Here is a 25,464-nt window from a genome sequence, read left to right on the forward strand (position 1 = left end):
CCAGCTACGAACACCCTCAACCAATGAATTAATAAGAATATAGTATCAATCGTGATTTCACTTCATAGAAAGATGATTTTCAACATGGAATCCTAAACAATGAAGTCACTTTATTTTCCCTGTAAGTTAACTAGCGTTCTTAAATTAGAATTTCCTCTCTTTACTTAACTACATAACTCAAAATTTTTGGGTTCATCATAAATGCTGCAAACTTTCCTGCCTATAGAGATGGCTTCTGAGGTACTGGGAAAGGAAATTCAGTTGGTTATACATTTGGATGGCTCCCTAATGCTGATCTCTCCTCTGGGCAAATGTGGCTGTCAATGGAACTGACAACATTTTGCGCAGAGGGATGTGAAGTCGATTCAGACACCACTCAATGGCTGTTTATAGAACCGGTCAGAATTTTTTGACATCAGACTGACCACAGCCTGAGTCCAGGACTTGGAGGTTACTTGGAGACAATGGTCCAAAGAGGCATGGGTAGAAAGGCAACATTCAAGGCCACAATCATCCTGTAGAGGGGCACTACTTCCACAATTATGGTTACAAAATCTCTGAACCTTCTTTATTTTTAAGTTCTCTGCAGGCACTGGGGAGAATGTTGTTGAGATATCCTGGTTGTAATTCTCTTTATACCTAGCAACAGCCACACGGCAAATGTCTCATGCTGTGTGCCCTTCGATCGGGCTGCTTATGTTGGTGTTTCACATGATGTTCTAAGGTGGGGAACAAACATTTCACAATTGCCTGGTAAATGCAGAAGCAGTCTCTTAATTGGTCAGTTCTGATTGTGTATTGTTGGGCATTGGTAGGGTTGAGACTTGGAATTGGTCCTGACATGAGAATTCTATCAATGCTGAATGAAATATTCAGTCCCCTGGCTTTGCTGGGCTTCTATTATGCTAACAAATTTTTCCTGTCCTCTGAAGAATCAGGCAGAATCTTCCATTTCAGCCAGGTGTTTGTCAGAGGCTCAGCTCACTTTAGAAGCCATCTGTAAGCTAGCTGGGTCAGTGTCATGTACTATGCACATGTAAATAATTGGTGACTTATTGACAGGATACCAGCCTTTGTGAAGTTATTTCAGTGGTGATGAGAGAAAAACATGCCCCTGAAGACATTTGTTCATAACAGTCAACTTTGAATTTGGGTAAACATTTCTGGCATCATTCTGCTTTGGGAAGCTTTGCTTGTTCGACCCTGCTGTTGAAAACTGAGCCTTGTGTGTGGAAAGAATGCATTATTTTTTTCTGGGCAAATGATATTGGAGCAGATGAAAAGTAATGTGCAATTATACTGACAGCATGTGGACATGCAACTTTTTTTGGTTATTAGGAGCCCTACTTTCACTGAGGCACCAGAAACTAAAACTTTTCAAGAGTTCACAGATTTAGCTAAGGAATATTACTACCCCAAAACTCCTTGAATTCTGAGATGCTGTCAGTTTTACTCAAAAGTTCGAAAACCAGTGGAATCCATTTAGAACAAAAACAAAGTTGCTGGAAAAACTCAGCAGGACTGGCAGCATCTGTGAAGGAGAAAACAGAGTTAACATTTCGGTTCCGGTCACCTTTCCTCAGAAATAAGAATGGGTTTCTGGACCCGAAACGTTAACTCTGTTTTCTCCTTTACAGATGACACCAGACCTGCAGAGCTTTTCCAGCAACTTTGCTTTTGTTCCTGATTTATAGCATCTATAGTTTTTTAATTTAGAATCCAAATAGAGATTCTTTACGAGGTTAAGATGACCAGCAGAGGCATGTGATTTTGGTTTAACCCTAAGTGAGATGCTGGAGACTGGTTATTATGTAGGATTAATGAAGTGACCCTGCAGAAGTGCCTAATAGCTGAAACTCGACTGGACGTCAGACAAGCACGACAACTGGCTTTGTCATTTGAAAAAGTGGCAAGTGGAGCTAATGACGTATAGGTATTCCAATGGAGGTGGACACTCTTGTCAGGTCAACTGAGCTTGAGGAATGCCACTTGATTGTAAGCAATTGCATAGCCTTACAGAGGACATATCCTGAACAGAGGGACTTGAGGTCAGTCCACAGCAAAACCCCAAAGCAAAACTTGGCCAAATAATTAACATTCCCTGGAGGATCATGGCTAGCAGAACATTGTCGGTGCTGCCACTATATTGGCTCGATACAGCAAAAGATTCCCACTAGGTCCAAGTTGAGTAAGAATTCACAGGCTCATATCCAGGAGAGTACACACCCTGGAAAGTCCACTTACAACAGATTCAGCACAGTTAAATTGCTTAGCAATATCCAAATCAGAATGAATCAAAATAAACACCTTGCTAAATGGTTACCTGGTTCCAACGAAGGCCAATACCAGTACAGCTGTATCCGTGGTTGCCAAACCAGTCTTTACCAAAATTTGCTGTGAACTTCAATCTTTACATTTGCTAAGACCTCAGCCAGACTGAGAATCTATACAGAGGAACCCCTACAGATTAACGGTCCAACTTCGGTTCCGGTCTCTTATGAAAAGCAGCTGGTTCAGTTAACACTAACTATTGTCAAAGGCTTAGGCTGAAGTTTGATGCGGTGAAATTTGTTGAGAAAGATTCAACTTGATTGGCTGAATATTCTTCAATTAGAATTTGGCTGCCTGAGTGAAGTTCTATTTAATGACCCAGAAGGTTTGCAGGGAACTTTACGGGCTGTAAAAGGTGCCAAAGCTACTTTACATGTGGACCAGTAACCAAACCATGATTTTGCAAAGCGTGGGAGAGCCATTTGCCTTATGGGCAAAAGTAGAGGCAGAAATGAGGAGGCTGGAAAGCGAAGGAATCATCAAATCAATCCAAGTAGTGGAATGGGCAGCAACGGTTGTACCAAACGTGAAGCCTGATGAGTTGGTTTGCCTTTGAGGTGAATTCAGACAAATGGTAAACTACTTTTCACAGCTGGATAAATACTCAATCCCTTGTATAGAGAACCTCTTTGCAAAACTGGTGGTGGGCATGCCATTCCCGAAACTGGACATGAGCCAAATGTACCTGTAATTGCAATTAGATAAGGATTCCCAGAGTATGCTACAATTAATACCCATAAGGGTTGTACCAACATATGAGACATCCTTCTGGGATATCATCAGCCTGTGCCATTTTCCAACGGACAATAGAGAACATTTTACAAGGTCTGCTCCAGGCCGTCATTTATCTGGATGATATGTTAATAACCAGGAAGACCAATAAAGAGCATTTAGAAAACTTGAACATAGTGCTTTAACATTTCTCCGAGGTGGGGGTATGCCTTAGGAGGGAAAAGTGTGTGTTCCAGGCACCCCAGGTGACCTACATCAGCTGCAGATTCGAAATGACCAAATTATGAGAGTTGGAAAAAAAAGTGAGGATGATCAAAGACACCCTAGCTCGTACATCTGTGCTGGAGCTTAGGCCTTTCCTTAGGCTGCTGAATTGTTACAGAAAACTCATATGTAACCAGGCCTCCATTCTGGCACTGTTACATTTGCCATTGAAGAAGGGACAGCTTTGGAAAAGGTCTCGTAGCCAAGATGTAGCCTTTAGGGAAGTGAAGAAGCAGCGATTGCCGTCTAAGGTGTTGGCGCAGTGATCCAAAGCAAAATGCGATGTCTCCCTGTATGGTATTGGGGCTGTGTTGGCTCACAGGTGGCCTGGGCTTCCTGGGCTTCGGCTGATGCCAAACAAAAATACAACCAGATAGAGAAGAAAGATTTGGCAGTCATCTTAGGTGTGAGAAAGTTCCACCAATACCTTTACAGATGTGAATTTGTCATGGTCACAGCCCACAGACCCTTATTCAGGCTATTTAACGAAGCAAGGCATTGCTTTCCATAGCTTCTCGTTGAATTCAGTGGTGCAGTCTTATTTTCATCGCATACAATTACAAGTTGGACCACTGTCTGGAATGTCAAGTAGTAAATGCGGATGCTTTGAGCCACCTCCTACTGGTGGACACACCAATGGTGGTGCCACCACTGGAAGAGACTGTTCTGGTTTTAAATTTTCTGGACACCCTTCCAGTCACCATTGACAATATCTGATTGTGGACACAAAAAGATCCCATTCTGGCAAATCTAAAACACCTGCCGGTGATGGGGGAAACAAAACAGCCATCACAACAAGAATGGAATCCCTCCTGGGCCCGGCAAGATCAGATCACCATAGAGGATGATGTGTTATTATGGGAAACAACAGTGATTGTCCAGGGCAAAGGTCACTGCCAAATACTAGCTGAACTCCACAAGGGTCATCCAGGGGTTTCCAAAATGCTGATGATAGCGAGACATTATGTCTAGTGGCCAAGATTGGATACCAGCATAGCTGGTTGGGGAGGCAATGCCCAGAGTGCCAACAAAGACAATAATTGCCACCAGCAGCTCCTCCACATTTGTGGGTATGGCCGGGTAAACCCCAGAATTGGTTACACCTTGACTAGGACTGTCCTTATATGGGCTGTATGCAGACGCCGATTCAAAATGGTTGGATATGCATAGAGTTCATTCATCAAATACAGGGACAATGATTGAAAAGTTACCAGTATCTTTTTCAATGCATGGACGCCCGAAGGTGGTGGTCACAGACAGTGGGCCATCATTTACCAGCAGGAAATCTGGACTCTAAAGTTAAATGACTTTTGGCATGTAAAGAAAGTTGCATACCATCCACTATCCAATGGTTGGGTGGAAAGAGCAGTCCAAATGTTGAAGGCAGGCTTAAAGAAACAGCTGACTACATCACTTGATACCAAGTATCCTGTTTGATTAAAGGACCAGCCATAACACAACTACTAAAATAGCTCCTGCAGAGTTGTAAATGGGGAAAAGACTCTATACCAGGTTACATCTGATCTTCCTGGACCTGGGGAAAAGGGTGAAACAGCATCAGGAATACCAATACAACAGAATTAGTTTCCGTTAGGAGATGAAGCTCACTGTCAAAACATGGGAATGGCCCTGCATGGGTAAGAGGCATCATTGGCCTGAGGTCAGATCCCATAATATGAAAGATTTAGTAAGAGGACTCAGTCCTAAACAAGCATGTGGACCAAATGAAACTGCAACTTCACAAACAGGGTGGGAGCAAAACATACCTGGCCCCTCAGAACATTGATAAGGCCATCAGAACCTATGTGTTCTCCACTTCCGTCAAAGAATCCTCTGAGGACAAGATGGACATTGCAGGTGCTGCAGCCTTGACGCCACTACTGCCTGAAGAAGATGAGTTTAGGCCAAGATGTTCTGGGTGCAGGCAGTCTATGGTCTGGGACGTGCTGCCAGTATCTATGTCGTAAAGTTGGAGTAACTGGGCCTGGTGTGAAAACGCCCCAGGAGAAGCTACAGGAAAAAGAACAGGCTTACCTCCCAGGACTTAGTTGGGGAATGATGTAGTAATTACAATAAATTCAGATAGGTGCATTTCATAGAATATGAGTTCCCTGATTGAAGGTGTTAACCTGGTCTAATGAAGGAGTCCTGGCTGACAAATATAAACAGGTGTTCGGCATACTCTAGGAGCTTGAGCTAGCTGGGTCAGTGTCATGTAGAGTGCACAAGTAACTAAAGGGTGATTTGGTGATGTGATACTGGCCTTCATGGAGTTATTTCACATTGATTTCCCAGTTAAGTGAGCTGACTCTTCCAATTATGACTCCTGCACAGTTCTAACATTGCTAGTAGCTCCTTAGTGCCTTCTCCAAATTATCATTCTTCGTTCATGAGCCTAGAAGAATGAATATAGTCAAGCTATTTTCTCTTAACCTCAATGTACGGCAACTTATTTTGTCAAAATAGGGAGATTTGTGCATAATTATGGGCAGCATCACTTACTTCTTCACGATTCAAATAAATAAATCCAGGATCTTCCAAATATGGAGGTAACTTGGTTTGACGACAATCATCTGCAAAATATTTTTTATATGCTCATTAGATGTGGTGATAATAGCTTGTGGTGTACATACTGGAACTGAAACAAATGAGTATGACTGAGTAAACGTCCATAGAAGGGACATTCATCATCCATTCTCTGCAAAATAGCAAACTTCTCCCCATTAGAAAATGCCTGTGTCTCCTCCACTCTCATTTATGTATTTTAAATGCTTTGTAGAGTTAAAAGTAAAATCCTGATAAATAACAATGCAACTTATTTGCTTGGAACTTTTAATCAAGGGTTTAATATTTTGAAAAGAACAATTCTCAACAAGATAAAAATTCTAAACAACAGTCTCCATTTTTTTGGAAATGTGGTCAGATTTCTAAAGACACTACAGTTTCTGGGACAGTGATTGGATGGGTTGACTAAGTTTAGTATTATGACCATTGTAAATGCTTCTGTCAAGGCTTACATGGCAGCTTAAACAGGGCAAGTGTCAGAGGTTACCAATACCCACAGTACCCCAGGCCAAATGGAATCAATGTTTTTAAGAATAAGGAAAAATAAAGATTCTTTGAAAGAAAATTGAAAGAAAGGAGCAGCAACTTATTCCCATAAAACTGGGAGCCTGGAGATAGCTGGTCAAGATTTATATAACATTATTATGTATCACGATTCCAAATTGATGACAGTGAATGAGGAATACTTCAGCACACTGGAAGTCTACAGCTGTATTTTTAAAATGCATTGTGGTTTATGGAAGAAATTGTTGATATAATGAAAGTATATCAAATCTGATTCAGCAGTAGTAATTTCATGGTAACAAAGTGTGGAGCTGGATGAACACAGCAGGCCAAGCAGCATCTTAGGAGAACAAAAGCTGATGTTTCAACCTCTCTGATGAAGGGTGTAGGCCAGAAATGTCAGCTTTTGAGCTCTGAAGATGCTGCTTGGCCTGCTGTGTTCATCCAGCTCCATACTTTGTTATCTTGGTTTCTCCAGCATCTGCAGTGCCCAATATCTCTGATCACAATAGTAATTTCATGCCTGGATTTGAATTATTCTGACTGGTTTTACATTAATTGGCATTCGATTGCCTTGATCCTTCATTATAGAGGATTCTCTGTTACCCCCTTATATCGACTACAATTTAGTATATTTCCAAAATGTAATCAAATTAACTGAGTTCACAAGCACAGTAGCCCCAGTTCAAGTCGACAAATCTCTCACATTGGAGACACAGGTAAACTGCCAGAAATAGGTCGCAATTCTAATCTGCAGAGCCAATTTATCAATTGTCCAAGAAATGTAGCTGTATCCATGTATTAAAATAAATATACGAAAATAACATTGTAAGGAAATGCCAAAGAGTAATACAAAACAATGTTTCCACAATTCTGTTCAGTCCTCTAAATTTACTTGAGCAGTAGACCATTGAGTTAATTATTGAAAAGACTATCAGACAAATAGGTAATTTCGAGAGCTTCAAAGGATATATGGTGTTCAAAACCTATTGATTCTCAGGTTTTTAGTTTGTCTCTTTTATTTGCTTTTCTCAATTTACTCTCTGATGGGTCCTAGTTCATCAATTCACAAACTATTTATTGAAGGACAATATGGTCTTGGAATAGACTGCATTTTGTTTGTTTTCAATGCCAGTGCCTGCCACTATTTACTACTGGTGGGAAACTAGGTACCTTTCTTGGAAAAAGGAATGCCACCATTTAAATTTCAAATAATCAGCAATATCATACCCCTTATAATAAAATGTGAGGCTGGATGAACACAACAGGCCCAGCAGCATCTCAGGAGCACAAAAGCTGATGTTTCGGGCCTAGACCCTCCATCAGAGACTGTGATGATGGGTCTAGGCCCGAAACGTCAGCTTTTGTGCTCCTGAGATGCTGCTGGCCCTGCTGTGTTCATCCAGCCTCACACTTTATTATCTTGGATTCTCCAGCATCTGCAGTTCCCATTATCACATGTCATACCCCTTGGCAGTTTTATTCAAGGCGTCATTGGTGGAGTTAGTTTGTGTGAAGAATGTACTTCGCTTTGATTTATTCTCATTTTGTGTATCCTTTTCAAAATGCATTCACTCTCTCCTGAGGGTTGGTTTAGCAGTTTCACACCACACCAGCAGAGATAAAGCTGGGAGGAATTCAGGCTGACAAAGCCAGATCTCTAGGGTTCAGAATTAACACTTGGTATAATATTGAGCTTGATAATACAATTTCACTGCTCTTCCACTGTAACATCAGTTGACATCCTGCTCCTACACTGCCATATGCTTCATGCTCATACCCTCATCATGCTACGAAGCAGAAATCAACCAGGGATGAATGACTTCAAATACATGAAGAACATAAAGAAGCTTATTCTCCTTGGATGTGAGATTTAATCGTGATAAAGACAATGAGGGGTTTGATTAGATAAATAGTGAGAAACTATTGCTACTGGCAGGTGGGCTCATTACTCAGAAGCACAGATCTAAGGTAATTAAGCAAACCAACCAGAGAAAAGTTGTTTGTTTTTTAAGCAGCAAATTGTTGTAATCTGAAATTCACCATCTCAATGGTGATGGAACCAAATTCTATAATAACTTTCAAAAGGGAATTGGATAAAGATTCTCAGGGAGGGGAATTTCATGGCAAATGAGAAGGAGCAGCCTTATGTTGTTAACTGGTGAGCCCTATTAAACACCTGATAAAAGCACAATGGGTCCACCAGGATCTTTCTGTGCTTCTTCATTCCACAGTCCTATCTCATTATTTTTGTGAAGGCACCTAGTGATGTGGCATAACAAGCAGTCTGAAGGACTGTATGATTAATGTTTTAACAAAGATCTGTAGCTCGTGTTGTGGTTGGTGGTGTTGATTGGTTTGCTGAACTGACTGGTTTTCATGCAATGTTTCATCTTCCTTCTAGGTGACATCATCATCGCTGTCTGGCCTCTATGTGATTCATTTTTTTTTGTTAAAAAGGAATGCCACCTGAATGATGCCTTTACTTTGCAGCTGATCAGATCTTTAGCTGGAACATTTGAGGTGTATTTGCATCTTCTATTGCATGGAGCAGATGGGAGTCAAAGTCGTGGCACTAACATTTGGCTAGCCCTTTGAAAGTGAAGTGCCCTCCCAGTGATCCTGCAAACTCCTGCAATAGATCAGTGTTCAAAACACCAATAGACATCATCTCAATTTAAAATGGCAGATTCACTAGAAATAGAAACTTGAAGCCCAACACATTCAACAGTGTCTCAAATAAGTATTCTCTGCGTACTTACAGACAGTGATGTTTACATATCTACTTTCAGAACGTCGTACTTTCTTCTTTGACATTTTGTGACAGGAAGACTTGCGCTCAAAGAAGCTCTGAGGAAACAAAAGTCCAATTAAAATGTTCCATAAATGTACAACCTTTGCCTGCTTCATTTGTTCTTCATTCTTCTCTATAACAGTTTTCTTGAGGTGCAACTTAATGCTTTCCTTTTAGGTGAGTTTTGAAATCGGGGGGCGTTTAATCAGATGGAGGGTTGACAAGTGAAGCTTCTGCTGCTTTCCTGATTGAATCCAGTGTAGTATGACTACATGTCCACTTAAGCGTATCATATTGTTGCAATTGGCATTCAACAGGTAGTGGCAGGATCTTGTCAAGTGGGGAACTCAAAAACAAACCCTGTCATTGTGACCTGCAGGCTCACAGGGAAGACATTCTTGATTCAAAAGCAGTCAGTGTCTGATCAAAGGATACTGATTGTGGATGATCAGCCATGATCATAACAAATGGTGGTGCTGGCTCGAAGGGCCGAATGGCCTATTCCAGCACCTATTGTCTATAAGGTGGGGGAGGGGGGAGTGGGGATGTTGAATGCATCACACTGCCCTTGCTGTTGAACCCCTGCCATCTCCTTGTGATAATCCCTGCCCTGTGCTTTCATTCTGCCCTCATATACCTTTGGCATGGAGTTTCTCAGCGATCCTGGTTCTCTGCTCGGTGTATTGCCAGCAGCTGTTACTGCACCAACTGGCACTACATGCAAAGCAGAGCTGTTGGCTTCTGATTGGCTGCCAGTTCTCAGGTGAGATTCTCGTAAGGTGGACCCTCTTCCCCCTTGCTAGCTAAGTATGTAACTGGCACCAATGTGGGATAGGTCTTCAAAGGAGGAGCGAAAATAGCTTTTGCCACCAATATGTTTGCTGATCAAATACTACACTTGCTATGGGTATGCTTCGCTGACATCAATATCCATCAATGTTGTGCAGTTATGCTTGCAATCACATACTATATGAACATGAACGTTGGCCCATTTAAACATTTCATTATGTAAAAACCATTAAGTGACTTTCAAGGAAGTGAGCAAATACGCTTAAGGTAAATATGGCACAAGTCTTGAGGGGTAAATGGGTTGCTGCTGTGTTTTCCCTAAATGTTGCCTATCCCCACTCATTCATCAGGAAAGCTGCATTTGCATTGTAAACTACTCTGTTTATTCACAGACAAAATGATAATTTTTTTTAAGTTCACCATCAACATTACAAGAAGATTGTCCAACAAATCACATTGAAATCGAAAGTTCATCTAATAAGTGTGAACAGATGATCTTACTACTGATTAGGTTTCTCTAAAAATGGTTTAAATATATCCTTGAAACCAAAAGATGGGCTGCCATTCTTGCTCATGTAGGTCAGAAATTGCTAATCCAATGTATTTTGCTCACAGGCACCTGACTGTAATTGCCATAGAGACAAAATAGCAGCAATTTTACCCTATTGTTGAGGACTTCTAAATGAAGTAAACACTCCCAGAAATTTTGCTCTTATGTACAGGACTTAGAGTCATAGAGTAATACAGCATGGAAACAGGCCCATCGGTCCAAACTGGTCATTGCTGACCGTGGTGCTCACTCATCTAGTTCCAATTGCCCACATTTGGTCCATATCCCTCTAAACACTTCTCATCCATGCACCTAGCCAAATTTTATTTTAAAGATTGCTATTATACCTGCCTCAACAACTTTCCATATATGCACTACTCTCTCCGTGAAGAAGTTCCCCTCTCACCTTAAATTTGTGCCCTCTAGTTTTCAATTACCCATCCCTGGGAAAAAGACATTATGCACTCATTCTATCTATGTCCCTCATTATTTTATACATGTCAATTAGGTGATCCTTCATTCTCATATGTTTCAAGTAATAAAGTCCTATCCTGGCCAACATCTCCCTATAATGCAGGCTTACTAGTCCTGGTAACATCCTCCTAAATCTTCTTTGCACACTTTCCAGTTTAACTATAACTTTCCTGAAACAGGGTGACCAAAACTGTACATGATACTCTAAGTGCGGCCTCACCAACGACTCATACAACTGTAACATAACATCCCAACTCCTGTACTCAATACCTCGAATGATGAATGAACAGCATTCTAAATGCCTTCTTCACCACCCTGTCTACCTGTGATGTCGCTTTCAATGAATTATGTTCTTCTACTCTGAAATCCTTCTGCTCCACAACACTCCTCAGGACCTTACCATTTACAGTATAAATCCTACCTTGGTTTGACTTTCCAAAATGCAACACCTCACAATTATCTGCACTGAATTGCATTTGCCAATCCTCAGCCTGCTTCCCCATCTGATCAAGATCCTCTGTAATTTTTGATAACCTTCTTTGCTATCAATGACACCTCCTAATTTTTATCATCTGCAAACTTACTAATCGTGCCTTGTACATTCACTTTCAGATCATTTATGCAATTAACAAATAACAAAGGTCCCATCACTGACCCCTGTAGCACAGCAGTAGTTACGCATCTCCAATCTAAGAAACAAGCTTCAACCACCACCCTCTGCTTCCTACATTCGAGCCAATTTTGAATTCAATTAGCTAGCTTTCCCCGGATCCCATGCAACCTAACTTCCATGACTACCCTATCATGTGGGATCTTGTCAAAGGCCTTACTAAGGTCCATATATAAACAACATCCATTGCCCTACCCTCATCGATCCTCTTGGTTTCCTCTTCGAAAAACTCTAAAAGATTTGTCAGACATGACTTACCGCGTACAAATCCATGCTGACTATCCAAATGTTGGTTGATCCTGTCCTTGAGTGTCCTCTCCAGTAACTTGCCTACCATTGACGTCAGGCTCACTGGCCTCTAGGTCCCTGGCTTGTCTTTGCTACCTTTCTTAAACAATGGAACAACATTACCTACGTTCAGTCTTCTGGAACTTCACCAGCGGCCAAAGATGAGGCAAAAATCTCTGCAAGGGCCTCTGCAATTTCTTCCCTAACCTCCCACATGTCGGAGGGTGAACTTGATCAGGTCCAGGGGATTTAGCCATCTTAATGCCCTTTAAGGGCGCAAACATCCCTTCTCTGGTAATGTTTATGCTGTCCAAAACATCCCCACTTGTTTCCCTTAATTCCACAGCATCCATGATTCTGTCCTCAGTAAATGCTGAGGAGACCTATCCATTAAAATCTCTCCCATCTACTGTGGCTCTACACAAAGACAGTCATGCTGATCTTTAAGGGGACCTATTCTCTCCCCAGCCACCCTCTTACACATAATAGAGTAATAAAACCTCTTGTAGTGATCTTTAACTTTATCTGCCAGATTTATCACATACCCTCTTTTTGCTCTTCTGATTTCCCTTGAGTGTGCTCCTATACTTTTTAAAGTCATCTAAGGATTCACTTGATTCCGATAGCTTAAACCCAATGTATGCCACCTTCTTTCTCCTGACCGGAGCCTCAATATCCCCTGTCAGCCAGGGATTCCTAAACTTGCCAGCTTTTCCCTTCACCCTAACAGGGACATACCTGTCCCTGAATTCTTGATATCATACTTTTAAAAGCCTCCCATTTGCCAGGACATTTGAAAAATCATATGTACATGACTAGAATTGAATGCCCAAATGTGAAAGTGCCAATTAATGATTGTTCACTTAGAAAATACATTCAATACATGAACATTTAGGCTGGCAATAACAATCATAAAACTATTAAACATTTCAACATATTAAAATGGGATTATATTGTTAAAATTTAATTCACATGCTAGCAACAACCTACTTTTAATTCCAAGTTATTTAATTCCAGATATACAAAAATTCAATATTCAGCACTGAATTTCTATTTTGCTGTGTTATTTTATAGCTGAACTAGATTGGATTTTTTAAACCATAAATCTCACCTTAAATTATCAAAAGTAAACTAGAAAATACTTATATAAACATAACAGAGCACTGATGTGAAACTGGTCAATTATTCAGTTACATTCAATGGTTTTGTTGAAAAGAAATGACATGGACCGCAATAGATTTCCAAGCCAGTGGCTAGTTTCCATAGCAAACTTCCAGACAGTATAAATGTTTGTCTTGTTGGTCGCAGATGAAATAGACAGTCTCAATTCAGGGGGTAAAATTAGAACTAAATGGGTGACATCACTTGGAACTACAAGGGTGAGATATAAGTGAAACAAATATCTCTTTCGTACAACAGGAATAGGGATATAGAAACATGTTAAATAGAGTAGGACATTCAGCCCCTTTGGCATATACCATCAGTCACCGCATCATGACTGGTCTGTGTATTAACTTGGTTTACCCACTTTGGTTACATAACCATAAATATATTTGTATAATAAAATCTCAATTTTGAAATTTACAACCAAAATATCTCAACGGCTTTTTGGTTAGTGAGATCACCCATGAACATCCTAGCTGTAATTTTAAGGATATGCCACAACCCCCTAACAATGCTCCCAAACAATGCCCCCCCAACCATTCAATGCTTCCCCTCAAAACAATCCACACCCCAATTCAAGGTTTCCCCAGCAGGCAGAATAGCTTGAATTTATCTATAAAATCCTTTAATCATTCTAAACATCTCAAATACCTTATACACAAGGGAATACAAGTTAGCAACCTCTTCTAATAAGTTTGCCCTTTTAGATATTTTTAAATCAACTATTCAAAAATATTATATCACAGTTCTGGAGCAGATGAATCTTGAAGCCAGGTGTCCTAGTCCAGGGGTTGGGAGACTACCACTGTATCTCTAGGGCCCCAAGTTTACCGTTTTATCGAAGGTGTTTGTCTGGAAGTCAGCAGAGACAGATTGCCTGAGCAGCGTAGATAAATTTTACTTTGTGCTGTATCTGACCAGGAAATTTTTGATGCCACGTATAGATATCTGTAATGATTAAATATTCCCTTTCCATGTGAGTGACATTCCTAACTTTGAAGAATCCAAAATTTTGTCTGAATTAATATTCTCTATCAGTTATTGCAGATTCAGCTCCAGGTCATAAAACCTTGACCTTCTTTTTATTCATTCATTCATAGGATGTAAACATCACTTGCCGTACCAGAATTTATTGCCACCCATAACTGTCCAGAGCACTGTTAAGAGTCAAACACATTGCTGCAGGTCTGAAGTCACATATAAACCAGATCAGGTAAGGGTGGCAGTTTCCTTCCCTGAAGGACATCTTTTTCACAAGATTGAACCAGATGGGTTTTTCCAACAATCAACATCAGTTTCATGGTCATCACTAGACTCATTTCCAGATATTTTATTGAATTCAAATTTCACTATTTGCCAAGACTGGATTTGAACCCAGGTGGCTATTACATTGCTGCGGTCTCTAAATTATGAATTAATGGTCTAGCAATAATACCACTAGGCCACTGCTTCCTCTAAGGGAGCAGAAGTAGGCTATTTGACCCATCAATTCTGCATCGCCATGCAATTAGATCATGGCTAAACTGATAATACTCAGCTCCACTTTGCTGCCTTTTCTCCATTACATTTGATTTCCTTACTGATTAAATATGTATCTGTCTCCACCCACAACAAACTTACTGATCTAGCCTCTACAGTCCTCTGTGGAATAAAGATTCCACAGGTTCGTTAGCTACTGAGAGACAAAATTCCTCCTTATCTCTTTCTTAAATGGGAGAACCCTTACACTGACATCATGTCCTCTGGGTCTAGATTCTTTCACAAAGAGAAGAAACTTCTTCACCTCTTCCCTGATAAGTTTCTTTCAAGTTTCATACACTTCAATTGTGATCACCTCTCATTCTTCTCATAGTCTAATGAGTTCAGGCCTAACCTACTCAATCTCTCCTCATAAGACATTACCATATTCCCATGATCAACTGAGTGAACCTTCTTTGGGCTGTCTCCAATGCCAATATATAAAGTGACCAAAGCTGTTCACAGTACTCCAGTTGTAGACTGATTAGTACCTTATACCGCTTTACTTACATTTCCCTATTTTTAAGCTGTCGTTTGGTGGAGGGGGAGTTTGGTAGTGGGTGTAGGGAGCTGGTGGAGAAACAGAACTTAACTGAACTCATCTTTACCCTTAACAACTTTGCCTTCAACTCCTCCCACTTCTGAAAGACTAAGGGGGTAGCCATGGGAACCCGCATGGGGCCAAGCTACGCCTGCCAAGATGGAAGATCCCAGATGTCCTCTTATTTCAAAGGACCGCAACTTCCCCCCTTCAGTGGTCAAAAATACTCTCGGCCGCATCTCTTGTGTTTCCCAAACCTCTGCCCTCACATCCCCTTCCTGCAACTAAAATAAAGACAGAATTCCCCTTGACCTCACATATCACCCCACTCCGTATTCAATGTACCATCCTCTGCCACTACCGCCTGCAATCCAACCACACAACCAAGGATATATTTCCCTCCTCACTCCTATCTGCCTTCTGTAGGCACCACTCTCTCGTCCCTCGTCCACTCCACACTCCCCACTACCCCTGGCACCTTTCCCTACCATTGCAGGAAGTGCTACACATGCCCCTCCACCTCCCACCTTCACCTCCATCCAAGGCACCAAACAAACCTTTCACATCAGACAGAGGTTCACCTGCACATCCACTAATGTGGCCTACTGCATCCGCTGCTCCTGATGTGGCCTCCTCTACATCGGTGAGACCAAGCAGAGGTTTGGAGACTGCTTTGTAGAGCACTCGTGCTCTGTTTGCAACAAATGGCAATACCTTCCAGTCATGAACAATTTAACTCCCCCTCCCACTCTGAGTGACATGTCCATCCTGAACCGCCTCCAGTGTCACAATGATGCCACCCAGAAACTGAAGGAGCAGCGCCTCATGTTTCGCCTTGGAACCCTACAACCCAATGGTTTCAAAGTTGACGTCAGCAGTTTCAAAAGGTCTCCCCATGGCTGGCCTCATTCCATGACCAACCCTCCCTCTAATTCCAGCCTCCTTGGCCTGACACAACCTGTCCATCTTCTCTCCCACCTCACTGGCCTATTCCCACCATTGTCTACTGCACCCAACTATCACCATCCCACCTACCTTCCCCAGACCCACCGCTCCTCTCTCTATTTATCTTGGAGCTCCCTTCCCCCTCCCCCATTTCTCAAAAAGGGTCCCCTACCCGAAACAAACTTTCCTGCTCCTCTGATGTTGTCTGGCCTGCTGTGCTCCTCCAGCTCCGCACTGTGATCGCTGACTCCAGCATCTGCAGTTCTTACTATCCCTACTGGAGAAATGATCTTGATCAGAATAAGTGATTGGAATGTGAGTTTGGCAAAACAATTGTTACAGAGATAGAAGGAACTGCCGATGCTGGAGAATCTGAGATAACACGGTGTGAAGCTGGGTGAACACAGCAGGCCAAGCAGCATCAGAGGAGCAGGAAAGTTGACGTTTCAGGTTGAGACCCTTTTTCAGAGGGTCTCGACCCAAAGTGTCAACTTTCCTGCTCTATTGGCAAAACAAAGATGGGTTTCCTGCCAGACTTGAAAGGACAGTAATTGGGATGTGCGAAGGGGAGAACGTAATAACAAGTTAAAAGAAAGGGAAGAAATGGTTTACAATTTAAAGTCAGTATTAATATACAATCTCAGTATTAAGTCCAGAAGCCTGTAAAGTGGCTAATCTGAAGACGAGATGCTGTTCCTCCAGTTTGCGCTATGACTCACTCGAACACTGCGGCGTACTTAAGGCAGACATGTGGGCAAGCGAGCAGGATGCTGTGTTAAAATGACTCACTATGGGAAGATTGGGGTCCTGCTCACATACAGACTGTAGGTGTTGTGTTGTATTTGTTGCACCCAATGTAGCCTACTCTGCATTGCAGAAACTAAACGCAGACTAGGTGACTGCTTTGCAGAACACCTCCAGCCTGTTATAACAAGGTGTAGAGCTGAATGAACACAACAGGCCAAGCAGCATCAGAGGAGCAGGGAAGCTGATGTTTCGGGCCTAAGCCCTTCATCAGAAAAGATCTGAATTTCATTTTCTGAAGAAGGGTCTAGGCCTGAAACGTCAGCTTTTATGCTCCACTGATGCTGCTTGGCCTGCTGTGTTCATCCAGCTCTATACCTTGTTATCTCAGACTCTTCGGCATCTGCAGTTCGTACCATCTCCAGTTTGTTATTTTGTCTCCCCACCCGTCAACCCATCCCAGTTACTGTCCTTTCAAGTCTGACAGCAGACACACCATTGTTCTTCTATTCCAATCACTTAATCTGAACTATCAACATTTTTTCTCCACCAGAAACCTTCACCTCCACCTGTCCACCCCAAACTATAGCATAAATGCTGTCCGCTCCTCAATTCACTTCAGCTCCCACGAAGAGTCATCTAGACTTGAAACGTTGCCTTGCTCTCCCTTGATGGATGCTGTCTGGCCTGCTGTGATTTCCAACATTTGTCATTTTCAGCACAGATTCCAGCATCTGCCATAATTTGTTCTCTACTTTTATACCCCACTTACTTTAAAATTAAGGACAGCAAAACACTCATTTCCTTATCACCCTCTGAATTTGTAAGTATTTTTAATTAACTTGTACAGATATGTTATGACACAGAATTAGACTTAGAATCCAGGCCGCTACCACACACCATAAGAGCACTCAGGCTGAACTTGGAAACTGGCTTTTTGTGATTTATTCAAGAGGATCCATGAACCCTTGTTTGCTGTGACTTTTGAAGTTTTCCTTTATTTGCATAACATGCAGCTCCCCTACTCATCCTGTAAAACAGCCTGCCAAGATTTTTCCTACGTATTTTAAAAAAATTCATTTACAGGATAAGGGTATTATGCTCTATAAACTGTTTGCATTGTCTTCACCATCTGCCTTCCCATCTATTTTTGCGTCACCCACAAACTTTGGTGATACAACATTCATATCCCTTATCTAAGTCATTGATGCATATTATAAGTAATTTCACAACTGTGGCACTCTAGTTACAAGTTGCTATTCTGAAAATGACCCCCTTATCCCAACTTCCATCTCCTATTTATCAGCCAATCCTCTATTCATGGGTTATTATTAAATAGCCTTACATCTGGTGCCTTTTTGAAAACCTTTGGAAATCCAAATGTATTACAGCTACATGTTTATCTATCCTGCTTGTTCCCTTCTTAAAGAATTCTAATAAATTTGTCAGACATGATTTCCCTTTATGAAGCCATGTTGACTCTACTTGATTATATTATGTATTTCTAAATATTTTATTGTTACATCCTTTATTAAAAATACTAATATTTTCCAATGATTGAAATTAAACTAACTTGCATAGAGTTATCTGTTTTGTTTTGTAATTCACTGTTTCTGAATAAGGGCATTACATTGGCTGTTTTCCAGTCCTCTGGGATTTTTCTAGAATCTAAGATTCTTGAAAAATCATAATCAGTACATCCATCTTTGAAGCTACTTCTTATAATATCCTAAGATGCAACCAATTAAGCCCAGATGACTATCAGCCTTTAGCTACCATCGAGAGTGGCTCGGCAGCAGTACTACTGATCGAGCTGGTCAGGTCCTAAAGGACATAACTGCTAGACTGGGTCTGCGACAGGTGGTGAGGGAACCAACAAGCGGGGAAAAACATACTTGACCTCATCTGTACCAATCTGCCAGCTGCAGTTGTATCAGTCCATGACAGCATCACTAAGAGCGACCATCACAAATCCCTTGTCGAGACGAAGTCCCGTGTTCACATTGAGAATAACTTCCATCAAGTTGTGTGGCACTATCACTTGGCTAAATGGGACAGACCTCACACAGATCTAGCGATTCAAGACTGGGCACCCATGAGGCGCTCTGGGCCATCAACAGCAGCAGAACCGTACTCCAGGACAATCTGTCACCTCATGGAATGGCATTTCCCCACTCAACCATTACCATCAAGCCAGGGGATCAACTGTGGTTCAATGGAAACTTCAGGAAGGCATGCCAGGAGCAGCACCAGACACACTTAAAGATGAGGTATCAACCTGGTGAAACCACCAAACAGAACTACTTGCACACCAAACAGCGAAAGTAGCAAGTGATAGACAGAAATATGAGATCCCACAACCAATGGATCAGATCTAAGCTCTGCAGTCCTGTTGTGAATGGTGGTGGACAATTAAACATCTCACTGAATGAGTAGGATCAACAAATGTTCCCATCCTCAATGGTGGAAGAGCCCAGCACATCAGTGCAAAAGATAAGTCTGAAGCATTTGCAACAATCTTCAGCCAGAAGTGCTAAGTGGATGATCCATCTCAACCTCATCCAGCGGTCCCCACAGATACCAGTCTTCAGCCAATTTGATTCACTCCACGTGGTATAAAGAAATGGTTGAAGATACTGATACTGCAAAGGCTATGGGCCCTGAAAACATTCTGGCAATAGTACTGAAGACTTGTGCTCTGGAACTTGCTGCCCACTCAGCCAAGCTGTTCCAGTACAGTTACAATGCTGGTATCTACCTGATAATGTGGAAAATTTTACTATGTCCCGTATGTCCTATACTTGGCAGTTATAGGAAAAGCAGGACAAATACAGCCCAGCTAATTACCGCCCCATCAGTCCACTCTCAATCATCAGTAAAAAGTGATGGAAGGTGTAATGAATAGTGCTATCAAGCAGCACCTGTTCACAAATAACCTGCTCATATACGCCCAGTTTGGTGTCTCCCAGGGCCACTTAGCTGCTGACCTCATTACAGCATTGGTTCAAACATGGATAAAAGAGCTGAATTCCAGAGGTGAGCTGAGAGTGACAGTTCTTCATGTTAAGGCTGCAACCAACCAAGTGTAGCATTAAGGAGCCTGAGCAAAACTGGAACAATGGGTATCGGGGGCAAACTCTTGGATGGTTGGAGTCATACCTGATACATAGGAAGATGTTTGTGATTGTTGGAGGTCAATCATCTCGGCTCCAGGTCATCTCTGCAGGAGCTCCTCAAGGTAGTGTCCTTGGCCCAACCATCTTCACCAGCTTCATCAATGACCTTCCCTCTATCATAAGATCAGAAGTTGGGATGTTGGCTGATAATTGCACCATGTTCAGCAACATTCGTGACTTGGCAGATACTGAAGCAGCCCATGTTCTGCAACAGGATCTGGACAATATTCAGGCTTGGGCTGACAAGTGGCAAGTGACATTTGTGCCACAGAAATGCCAGGCTATGACCATCATCAAAAAGAGACAACCTAACCACCACCCCTTGACATTCAATGGTGTGACCATCACTGAAACCCCATTATCAAAATCCTGGGTGTTATCATTGACCAGAAGTTCAACTGGACTCACCACACAAACACAGTGACTACAACAGCAGGCCAGAAGCTAGGAATATTGCGACGAGTAACTCACCACCTGAATCCTCAAAGCCTGTCCACCATCTACAAGGCACAAGTCAGGAGTGTGATGGAACACTCCCCACTTGCCTGGATGAGTGCATCTCCAACAACACTCAAGAAGTTTGACACTATCCAAGATAAAGCAGCCGCTTGATTGGCACTACATCCACTCCCCCCACCTCCTACGTTCAATAGCAGCACTGAGTACTATCTACAAGGTGTACTGCAGAAATTCACCAAGGATCCTCAGACAGCACCTTCCAAACCCTTGGCCACTTCCATCGAGAAGGGCAACAGACGTATGGGAACAACACCACCTCCAGGATCCTCTCCAAGCCACTTACCATCCTGACATGGAAGTATATTGCCGTTCCTTCACTGTTGCTGGGTAAAAATCCTGAAATTATGTCCTTATTAGCATTGTGGGTCAAGCCACAACAGGAGGACTACAGCAGTTCAAGAAGGCAACTCACTACCATTTTCTCAAAGGCAATTAGGGATGGGCAAAAAATGCCGGTCAGCCAGCGATGCCCACATCTCACAAATGAACAGAGAATTAAACAGAGATAGTGGGAACTGCAGATGCTGGAGAATCCAAGATAACAAAGTGTGAGGCTGGATGAACACAGCAGGCCAAGCAGGATCTCAGGAGCACAAAAGCTGACATTTCGGGCGTAGACCCTTCATCAGAGAGGGGGATGGGGAGAGGGTTCTGAAATAAATAGCAACTCATATTCCGCTTGGGAACCCTGCAGCCCAATGGTATCAATGTGGACTTCACAAGCTTCAAAATCTCCCCTTCCCCTACTGCATCCCTAAACCAGCCCAGTTCGTCCCCTCCCCTCACTGCACCACACAACCAGCCCAGCTCTTCCCCCCCACCCACTGTATCCCAAAACCAGTCCAACCTGTCTCTGCCTCCCTAACCGGTTCTTCCTCTCACCCATCCCTTCCTCCCACCCCAAGCCGCACCCCCAGCTACCTACTAATCTCATCCCACCTCCTTGACCTGTCTGTCTTCCCTGGACTGACCTATCCCCTCCCTACCTCCCCACCTACACTCTCTCCACCTATCTTCTTTACTCTCCGTCTTCGGTCCGCCTCCCCCTCTCTCCCTATTTATTCCAGTTCCCTCCCCCCATCCCCCTCTCTGATGAAGGGTCTAGGCCCGAAACGTCAGCTTTTGTGCTCCTGAGATGCTGCTTGGCCTGCTGTGTTCATCCAGCCTCACATTTTATTATCTTGGAATCTCCAGCATCTGCAGTTCCCATTATCCCTGAATATTTAATTCCCAGGTTTGATTTCCTTATAATCAAGTCTTTGTTATCACCAGAAGATCATACACATTAAGCTTTATTTCTATCATTGTTTCATTTCTTTTTCTGTGTATCATGTGCTTTCAAGTGAAGGGCCATTAATTTTGACTTTTAACATGCTTTCCCCTGTTTACCCAATTTAGTGCATTTTTTTAATGTTTGTATACTTTATCTGTTCATGTACCATTCTGGATATCGTTACCTAACTAACTATTCTGCAATGCTGCCATATACCTTTTGATATGTAAGTCTACATTTCTCCTTTCTCAACTCCCCTCTCACCTACATTATGTTTAAAGTTTACAGAGATGGGAGGAACTGCAGATGCTGGAGGATCTGAGATAACAAGGTGTACAGCTGGATGAACACAGCAGGCCAAGCAGCACCAGAGGAGCAGGAAGGCTGATGCCTCAGGCCTAACCCTTGGGTCTAGGCCGAAAGCATCAGCCTTCCTTCTCTTCTGGTCCTGCTTGGCCTGCCGTGTTCATCCAGCTCTACAACTTGTTATCTCAGATTCTCCAGCATCTGCAGTTCCTCCCATCTCTGAAATAATTTTACCACCACTGCAAAGCCTCTTCTAAGGATGCCTACCTTCAAGAAGTTACCCTCCTCCCTCCGGTTTAAAGTTTACAGTCCTGTTTATTCAAGGTTTTATTTCTGTGATGTACGGCTGGTCTATTTTTGGATAAGACTGAAAACTGACAGCCAAAGGAAATATCTTGGGATCATCACAAAATTAATCTAATGGCTTATGCCAAAATCACAATTTTGTTTCATTCCTTTGAATAGAAATATTTAATACATGTTTAGACGTGTGCCAAGAGATTTGAAATAATCTCAGCCTCAAACATGTTCTCTGGTCATCACCTCATACTCTTGCTTGAAGCCATAGTCCTTTGATGATTTCATTTGATTGATGTGCTCTTTGAGGTCAACCAGTCGGATTGCAGGGTGCAGCTCCTGAATCTGGTAAGGAAACCCAGCTCGATGACAAGGTCTCTGGGAGAAGTTCTCTGATAAGCTGCTTGATATACTCATTGTGCTGTGCTGTTCATCTTTTGGAAAGTTTGGGAGGAAAGAAAAGGGAAGAAAGTTCAGCTGTTAGTAGCCCAGGGAGACAAAAGTTGTCCAAATGAAACAACACAAATCTTTGGTGGTTTAAAGTTGAAAGGTCCACTTGTGGGATGGTTAAAGTGAACTGTCAAATATTTTTGGCTGTTTTTGACAAGTCTTTTAATATGAATATTTAAAAGAAGCACTTGTGACTTTCTATACATTGCAAATAGAAATTTTTTTCTCCTCGTGTGAATTAACCTCTTAAATTTCACTGAACAGCAATGTAACAGATGCTTAATGTTGCAGCATTACTTCTTTCAGATCCATTTTAGAACTGATGGAAAAATATTCCGTTACTTCCTCTGAATTGTTTGTGAAGGAGGTTGATTAAACGTGTTCATGTAAATGTAACAACATTGAAATATTAACATGATTCAGAATTGGGAAGAGCAAATCAGGATAGAGCAGCACATCATATTCCACCCTGGAAGCCGACAACCCAGTGGTCTCAATGTGGACTTTACCAGTTTCAAAATGTCCCCACCTCTGGCATCATCCCAATCCTCCCTCTCATTCCTGCCTCTTTGACCTGACAATCTGTCCATCTTCGCTCGCACCTCTCCGCTCCTCCTACCTCACTGACCAATCTCCACCACTGCCTACCTGTACTCACCTATCACCATCCCACCTACCTTCCCCAGTCCCGCCCCCTTGTCTCCATTCATTTCAGAGCTCCCTTTCCCTTTCCCCATTTCTGAAGACAGGTCCTGACCCGAAACATCAGTTTTCCTGCTCCTCTGATGCTGCCTGACCTGCTGTATTCCTCCAGCTCCATTCTGTTGTCTCTTGTTCGAAGCTTTGGCCTTTTTAAAAATATTTATTGTTTACAACTATTTGTACCATCTGTAATTTTTGGGTGAGATGCCGTATGACTGGAAAGTGGCTCTGACTTCAGTGGCGGGTAAGTTGCTGGAGGTGATTTTGAAAGATTGGATTTCTATGCTTTTAGAGAAGCAAGGGATAATTAGGGATAGTCAGCATGATTGTGTGTGAGGGAAATAGTGTAACAAACATGACTGCATTTTTTGAGCAAGTAACCAAGATTGGATGAGGGCAGAGAGTGATAGATATTGTTAATTTGGACTTTAGTAATGCCGTTGATGAGATTTCACGTGGTAGACTAAGTTGGATCACATGGGATTTAGGTGATCTTGCTAATTGGATTTCAATTGGTTTAATGGCAGGAGACAGTGTGATGGTACAAGTGATACTGGGAACTGCAGATGCTGGAGAATCCGAGATAACAAAAGTGTGGAGCTGGATGAACACAGCAGGCCAAGCAGCATCTCAGGAGCACAAAAGGAGGATGATATGTTGTATCCGGAGGTTGGTGGGGTGGTATGTGAGAACGAGGGGGATCCTCTGGGGGTCCAGGAAGGTTAGGGATGTGTTGGAGATGGCCCAGGTGAACTTGAGGTTGGGTTAAAGTGGATGAACTGTTCGAGCTCCTCTGGGGAGCAAGAGGCGGCGCCAATACAATCATCAATGTAACGGAGGAAGAGGTGGGGTTTGGGGCCTGTGTAGGTGCGGAAGAGGGACTGTTCCACGTAACCTACAAAGAGGCAGGCATAGCTTGGGCCCATGAGGGTACCCATGGCCACCCCCTTTGTCTGTAGGAAGTGGGAGGAATCGAAAGAGAAGTAACCAGCTCAGGTAACCAGCTAGAAACTGATGTCCATTTCAAGCCCACTGACTCCCACAGCTACCTAGAATACACCTCCTCCCACCCACCCTCCTGCAAAAATTCCATCCCCTATTCCCAATTCCTCCGCCTCTGCTGCATCTGCTCCCAGGATGAGGCATTCCACTCCCGCACATCCCAGATGTCCATGTTCTTCAAGGACCGCAACTTTCCCCCCGCAGTGGTCGAGAACGTCCTTGACCGCGTCTCCCACATTTCCCGCAACACATCCCTCACACTCCACCCCCGCCACAAACGCCCCCAAAGGATCCCCCTCGTTCTCACATACCACGCCACTAACCTCTGGATACAACGTATCATCTAATGAACTTAAAAGACCCTATACAGACAACAAATAAAACGAACGTCATCTACAAAATACCTTGCAAGAACTGTGACAAACACTACATTGGACAAACTGGCAGAAAGCCAGCCACCAGGATACATGAACATCAACTAGCCACAAAACGACATGACCCACTATCACTCGTATCCTTACATACAGATGAGGCAGGACACCACTTTGATTGGGACAACACATCTATCCTAGGACAAGCCAAACAGAGACACGCACGAGAATTCCTAGAAGCATGGCATTCCAACCGGAACTCCATCAACAAACACATTGGCTCCAAATCAATCTACCATCCCCTGAGAAAAAGAACAGAAAATGACAGCACCAATGCAGGAAATGACATCACCAACCCAAGGAAACCTAACCAGATAAATAGAAAGCGGGACATAACACCAGCGCTTCGTTGGAGGCTCACTGTTGATGTTACCTAGAATGGTGATGAAACATCTGGGAACAAACGTTCAAGCTCAGTGAACCAGCTTACATCTT

General features: G+C 42.6%; 1 protein-coding gene across 1 annotated transcript in view; it reads right to left on the reverse strand.

The window, feature by feature from the left end:
* LOC125464900 (receptor-type tyrosine-protein phosphatase U-like) overlaps positions 1-25,464 on the reverse strand; it is a 321,742-nt gene that overhangs the window by 74,247 nt on the left and 222,031 nt on the right. Inside the window, exons 16-18 of the mRNA XM_059654370.1 lie at positions 22,691-22,878; positions 9,159-9,246; positions 5,838-5,900 (exon numbers count right to left, since the gene is read on the reverse strand). Of these exons, the coding sequence (XP_059510353.1) occupies positions 5,838-5,900; positions 9,159-9,246; positions 22,691-22,878 (339 nt within the window). The remainder of the gene's footprint in view (positions 1-5,837; positions 5,901-9,158; positions 9,247-22,690; positions 22,879-25,464) is intronic.

Source organism: Stegostoma tigrinum, chromosome 24 (genome assembly GCF_030684315.1).
Source record: "Stegostoma tigrinum isolate sSteTig4 chromosome 24, sSteTig4.hap1, whole genome shotgun sequence".
NCBI classification, from domain to species: Eukaryota; Metazoa; Chordata; class Chondrichthyes; order Orectolobiformes; family Stegostomatidae; genus Stegostoma; species Stegostoma tigrinum.